Raw genomic sequence first — 7,313 nt, 5'->3', positions numbered from 1 at the left:
CATTGCGGAGGAAGACACCCACTGGGAGAAGGAATATTGCCAATATCACTTCAGTCAAAGCTTTTTAACCCATGGTAGTGGTGATGAGGAATAAATAAGAGCTAAACTTGAAGTTAAAGAGCTATGCTATTAAGGTCTATTGAGCATAACAATGTAACTTCGTATTCTATAGAGGAAGAAGATAAACAAGTAGTCTAAAACTAATTAGAAAAGGGTCAGAAAAGGTGAACTCTTTGGTGCCATGTAGGTGAAAGATGTTACACGTGTACAAGACGATGCTCAACTTACAATTACAATTTTTCTATAATGAGTTTTATTTGATCACAGACCAGATAGCCTGCATTTCCCGGCACCTGCATGATCTATCCAATCAGGACTTCCTGTTAACATATGGTATAGAGCACAACAAACAGTCCAGTGAATGACAAAATTACTTGTAGTTTGGTCATTAGCTTTCATGTAATACGGCTTAACATAAATATCGAATAGTCAAATATATATAGACACAATGAGATAGATCCGTTTCATCAATTATTATGTAATTACTTCAGAAAAGAGAGCTCAAACTGAAAGCTCATTATCATTTTGGTTCCCAGTCAGGAAAAAGGTAGGAAAAGACAAAAACAGTTCAAATCATCAGTCCAGCAGCTGTAGTGGACTTTTTTTTTCTGATGTCAGGAATATAAAACTCTAAATTCTCAACAATGCATAAGGTGCAAAACTGTTTTTTTAAGCCAATATGAGAATGAATAGAAAACACTCAAGATTCATAAACTTCAGGCAGTTGAAGACCAACGCTTGCAGCAGACTTCCCAAGTGTTCTTTTCATTTCCTCTGATCTATCTACAGCAATGTTGTAAGAAAACAACAGTTCCTGCAAGGCAATTACATAATTGTACTAATAAGATAAATAGGTGTGTATGGTGCAAAGTTCATAGTTTTCGAAGTAACAAAATAAGAAACAACTAATTAAAATCTTAAGAACATAGCCGTCAAACGACATCACAAAATTATTTTTCTTAAGCATTGAAATTTATGAATTGCGCTCACTTTCTGTGAAGTAAATTACGCTCCTATACTGCAGTCAAAACAATGCTCTAACAGCAGGTATAAAAAATAATTCATTTAATAGGACAACACAAGATAGAAAAATGGTAACAAACAAAAGACCCACAAGCTTAATTTAAAACTATTTGCATAGAGAAATAAATGGGCAACTTTGAGTTAGATTGAAGCAAAGAATGATAGAAGTGCCTTGTGATGGTGCACACTATTGAGAAAATATGTGTAGTCTTGGGCAAGCTTTATCTTCTGGCGAATTGATGTGAGGTCTGATAGTATAGAGTTCTTCCTGAATTCCTCTGTTACATGTTCTCTGAAGTGCCTCTTGTTGTCTTCTTTGCCTATATGTTTAACTACAGCTTTGAGCAAGTTGCGGTACACCTTAGCAACTTGGAAAGCTTCAGAACTCATTTCCAACCTTCCTCTACGGCGTTTTCTTTTCTATTTCTGGAACAACACACCAGGAACTTCTCACAAACTAAAACATCATTTATGGCAATTATGCTTTCACAAGCAAAAAAAACTACCAAGATAGATGGAAAGAAGTAAGCCTTAGAAAGTTTTTATATAGTTTTCATGCTAATTGATAAAAGAAATACACTTTTTTAGGAAAAATACATCTGAGTGATTATCGAACACTTTTCTTTTCAAATTGGGAAATGGGATTTTTTTTTTATAAAAAAGTTGTTTTCAATGCAATAAAAAGCAAAGTAAAACAAAATTTGAAAATCGTGCACTAGATTCATTAGCAAAAACCAGAATAGTACAAACATTTACTTGATTATTATAGCTAATAACACTTGTATTACAAAACAATAAGCGTAGAAATAAATATTTTGAAGCTAGAAACTAACAGAGAGCACCAGTTGTCTCTTTCAGACATAAAAACAAACACTTGATAGTCACTATGAAAAATACAAATCAAGCAACTTCAAGTACATATAATCACTAGAAAAATATAATGAAATTCTATTCAGTAATGAATGATAGAAAGATGCCAATTCAAATTCTAAGGAAAGTAAACAAGTAATTTTATTATTTATATTGTTTATTGTTTTCTTTTTAAAAGAGAGAATGATTTCATTATACTTACCGTTAAGGAGAGGCGGAGATTCTATACTTGTAAGCCCTCTACGGTTGCCGGGTGCGATGGCGAAAGGGAAAACTGTTTAGGTGAGAGAGAGAGAGAGAGAGAGAGAGAGATCTACCAGTTCTAGCTTCTGTGAATAAAGGAAAACAGGGCAAAATTTAACTTCATTAAAAAGAATATTTTTTTTTAAAAAATACAATTGAAATAATAATAAAAAAAACATGTGTAGCCAAAATTTTCAATTTTACTCGTAATTTATAGGAAAATTCGGTTGTGTGTAGGAAAATTCTGTTGTGTGGACGTTTTTGGGAACTTTTTTTATAATGTGATTGGGTTTTATATTATATAATCCTTCTTAATAAAATAGGTATAGGTGTATTTTATAATTAATTCATGCTGAGCATTGTTTTTTCTCATCAAACAAATACGCAATGAGCTCCTCCACCCCATCTCCCGTGTTTGTCTACCTAGAGCTCCTCCTGTGTTCGTCACACGCGAGCCAAGCTCCTCCATTCGTCGAAGATCTGAGCAAGGTTCAAAGTTGTACATCCCCATTGTCAAGCATCTGCCCACTATGCCATGCCCAACCAATGCCGAATTCAAGACCTGGTTCACGCTTGAAAGCCAGAGCTAGTCTTCTTCCCACTCACCCCTCTGCCTACAACCATTTCTACGCTCCAACCGTAGTCACTTTCCCAGGTTAGTATGAAAATTTTTGTTTGCATATACTGCAGTTTTGTATTGGAGGGTTGTGTGTAGTGTGTATGAAATTGGGGATTAATTAATTGGTTGGTTTCTCATTCTTTGTTTCTCATTATTTTTATTTGGGTTTCTCATACTGCGCATAACCATATATTTTTGTTAATGGATCTTCATTTTAGTTGTTTGTGTAGTTAATTTTTTCTTTGTTATCAATTTTTTATTTATGATGGTTGAATTGAATGTCATTTTTGTGATGGTGTCAGTTTTCTTTGGCATTTGGATGTATGTTTTAACTCTTTCACCTTGTACAACCAATTATAAATATATGAATCCTTATTTTGCATTCAGTTACTATATTACTTATGGAAAATTAAGTAAATGTTGTAATAAATATTTTGAATTCAATTTCGCTGCAAACAATGTTATTTCTTCTTATTCATAGCTTAATGGAATGGGTATTCTTTGATGAACTCCAAAGTTTTCAAAAAAAAATTCTTCATTTTAGTAAATGTTTTAGTGAATATGTTTGATGTTTTGTAGTTGATAGTCTTGATAAAACTTGAAACCCGTGTGTTTGAAAATAGAAGCATAAACACTTTGCACTGTTATAAATCTTGATTGTTTATGACTTTGCACTGTTATTAAACTGATCAAGTAAAATATATCTTATTTGTTAGGCTTTATTTGTTTCATTTGAGCCTATCATTTTGTATAAGTTTTTTCCCTTGGATTTAATTTCTTTGGAGATAATTTTGATGGAGATTTAGTGGGTTGTAGAAGTCTTTGCATATGCAATGCTTATTAATTTCCCTAACATTATAGGTTATGGTGTGTATTGGTGATTTCGATATTCCCTTACATTTTGAGTTTTTATTCTTCATCTCTCAAGCATCTCATACTTGTGTTCTTCTTGATTTGCAAATCACAGTCATATTTTTTGTTTTTCTGCTGGGTTGAAGGGTGAACAAGCGAGAGGTCTTAAAGGCACCTGAAGCACTCTTCCCGGGTAGAAGCTTGTCGTTTAATTATGTTGTGTTTGAATAAATTTTGTTTGCCACATATTTCACTTTGTTTGTTGAAATAGTAAATCTCGCTGTGGTAATTTGACATGGTTTGGATAATTTAGAAAGACTTAAGTAGCTAATGTTCATGGAATATTGGCTGACCCTTTGTACTTACTATTGTATTAGGTGGTATGGATAAAAATAAGTTGCGTGATATTCTGTCAGGGTTGATTTCCCACGAGTGTGAAGTACAGGAATTGAAGCGAGCGATATCATCTTTAAGACATGATGTTTCTCAGCTCTGTTTGAATGAGCTTAGACAATATGAGCAAAGTAATTCATTTGATCTTTTGTTTGAGGAAGCATGTGGCTTTATGAATGATTTTAATAGTTTGACTAAGAAATTTCGAAATAGAAATTTGTTTTGTGATGTTAATATAGAGAATGGGGATTCAGAGTTTGCAGGGGCTCATTTAGTTGATTTGAATGTAAAAGAATGTGAGGTGGAGTTGCAAGACATTGGTGGAGTGGATTCCAATGCAAAACATGGAGATGCAGAGTTGAAACATGATTCGTTAAGTGGTTTGAATGTGGAAGATGGGAAAGGGCAGTTGGAAGTCATTGGGCGGGAGGATTTGAAACTAGAAAATGGAAAGGGAGTGTTTCATGATGATGGGTTAGGATCTTTGAATGTAGACTTTTGTCCTTTGAATGTAGAAGTTGGGGAAGAGCAGTTGGAAGTTGTTGGTTTGGTTGATTTGAAAGGAGAAAATGGAGAAGGAGCGTTAGACATATTTGAAGGGCAGTTGGAAGATGTAACGCCCCAACTCTAGGGACCGCTACAGTGCACATTGCAATCAGTGCTAAACTCACTAATCGAGTTGTTTGGCCATAAACGTGTATCTAAGTATGATTAGCGGTTTAGGGGTTAAAAACTTTGGATAAGAATATAACGTTTCACTAGAACGTTTACCGTATACATTGGGTTCCCAAAAATATAATTTTAGAGTCTATTACAAGAAAGTGTTTACAACAGGACGTTCTAAGCGGAAAAACAGGGTTCAGCCCTAGTTCCACTTTCAAACCTTGCCCAAGTATTGGTCGAGCAGCTGCATATGTACACATCATCACCTAAGCTCTCCAACTCAAGGATGGTCCAGCTTTCTTTTGCCTTTACTTACACCACAAAGCACCCATGAGCCGAAGCCTAGCAAGAAAACTCATATGCTCATAAACAGTCATATCATGATACCAAATCATATATGGCATGCTTAGCATTCATAGCTCTATTCAGCATGCAAATGAATTCAAACAGATGCTGGGGTATTCAGGATAAGAAATCCTGGCCTTCTTATTGGAGGACTAACAAGTCAATCCTAATCAGATGAGTGTCGCAACACTTGAGGTTCTGATAAACCATGCTGAGTGACCGACAAGCGAGTCACTAATTCAAGTGGAAGGGTGGCTGTTGGGTAAGCCTCTAACCTTCAACAGGTTCTAGTAAACCATACTGAGTGACTGACAAGCAAGTCACTAATTCAAATGGAAGGCTGGCTGTTGGGTAAGCCTCTAACCTTCAACAGGTTCTGGTAAACCATACTGAGTGACCAACAAGCAAGTCGATGGGGCCTCAGTGCCCAAGCCATGCATATGATGATCAAATGATCATACAGAGCTCATAGCTCTGATCAGATGAGTGAATATCACTTTGAGGTCCTGGTAAACCATACTAAGTGACTGACAACCAAGTCACTAGGGGCCCAGTGCCCATAGCCGTGTAACAACACCGTTACCTAGGCTTTCCTGCAATGGCTCTAAATGACTAGCTTTTGGCTAGATAAATGCTTGTTTATATTCATCGAACTTGAGGTCGGTCCTGCATTAATGCTCTTTGAGTCATTCAATGCAGAGGGTCGATTAGGTCCAATTGACATAGCTTGCACTAAACACACTAGGGTTGTCATGACTAGTGAGTTAGCACAACGTGACCAGTGCCCAGTACCACTGCCAAACCTGACTAATGAGTCACAGCTTCACAGTTGATACTAGCACCTTTGTCAAACCTGACTAATTAGTCAGTACCACGCACAGGTAAGCAATGCTATCAATGTGTATTATATGCCAATTATCCAAGAACAGGGCATTCAGCATGCTTACTAAACAGTTGCTAGCATAATTATGATCATGCACAAACTCAGAGACTCAAGCCCTGATCAATCTCATATTCATCATTCATGGCATGCCCTAATCACATGTTTCTCGTGCATCACATGCATCACACTTAATCATCCAGCATGCCTCAATAATAATCATATGAAAATGGGCAAGATTGCCAAGCATTCATTATGCTATCAATGTTCACATTCAACATCCAACATGCATCAATCACAGCCATGCATGTCACAGATGGGGTGCAGTTTTCTTACCTTGGGTTCGAGCGAGAATTAATAAAAGAAACCACCTTTGAGAACGATCAGTCCTTTGGTCCTTTAACGGTCACCTAGTCATAACCAAAAATATAGAATACCATCAATGAAAATGAAAGCAAAGGTTTCCAAACCAATATCTAGCCTCCGGGACATCAATCCACACTTAACCGGGTAGTAGGATCGACCCCGAGGCCTTAAGCTAGCATCCCCAAGTCAAAAACCTATTTTTGGCCAAATCTACCCTGATGGGCTGCGGCTCACCATAGCCATGCCACAGCTCACCCTCAGACAGAGGCAAAAACTTGCCCAGAAGCACACTCAGGCCGCGGCACGCCATAGCCAGGCCGCAGCACATTACACAAACCAGCAACAGTCAGATTTTCTTCCCCTGCGTTTCCCTCGAAACCAAACCTTCAAACCAGTCCCAAACCTCAACCTAACACCCAATTCAATCACCAAACATCATCTACAACTCACCCACATCAAAGCCCAAGTTAAACATCAATTAAACTTCCATTAATTCCAACTAACCACCAAGAAATCACAAGCTGAAACTTAAAAGAAAACAAAGTATAATGAGACTTTCATGGCTGAGTTTCCTTACCTCAAGCTTGGTTTTCAAACCCCTTCAATGGATGATTCAAGTTCCTAAGCTCAACCCTTGATTTCCTAGCTTATTCCTTCAAATTGGCTTCAAAATTCCAAAGGGGAAAAGAAGGAAAATGGTGTACGGCAAAGAGAGAAAGATGAGGATGATGATGCTCTGTTTTGGTTCTGTTTTTTCTACAGCCTTAAAGTCCATATAAATCCAATCAAATGACCAAAATACCCCTAGGTCACTTAAGGTTCCTAAAGCCACCCCAAGGGCAAAATTGTCCTTTCCAACCAATACCGTTAATCATAATTAACGCTCTCCAATTCCCGATAATCTCAATATTCTCAAATGCCAATAAATCATATCCCATTACCCTTTAATTCCCGGTAATGTTCTAATCATCAAAATGACCCCGAGCCTCGAACTTAATC

The 7,313-nt window shown here is 36.8% G+C and overlaps 1 protein-coding gene across 1 annotated transcript; it reads right to left on the bottom strand.

Moving 5' to 3' along the window:
- Nucleotides 1-509: 509 nt before the first annotated feature.
- LOC133781822 (uncharacterized) lies at nucleotides 510-2,310 on the bottom strand. The gene is made up of 3 exons (XM_062220907.1): nucleotides 2,156-2,310; nucleotides 1,255-1,509; nucleotides 510-874 (listed from the first exon to the last, which is right to left on the bottom strand). The coding sequence occupies exons 2-3, from the start codon at nucleotides 1,471-1,473 to the stop codon at nucleotides 761-763; spliced, it is 333 nt and encodes a 110-aa protein (XP_062076891.1). The 5' UTR covers nucleotides 1,474-1,509; nucleotides 2,156-2,310; the 3' UTR covers nucleotides 510-760.
- Nucleotides 2,311-7,313: the final 5,003 nt, after the last annotated feature.

Source organism: Humulus lupulus, chromosome 6, assembly GCF_963169125.1.
Source record: "Humulus lupulus chromosome 6, drHumLupu1.1, whole genome shotgun sequence".
Taxonomy (NCBI): domain Eukaryota; kingdom Viridiplantae; phylum Streptophyta; class Magnoliopsida; order Rosales; family Cannabaceae; genus Humulus; species Humulus lupulus.
Note: the sequence above shows the minus strand (reverse complement) of the source record. Positions and strands in the feature narration are given on the sequence as shown.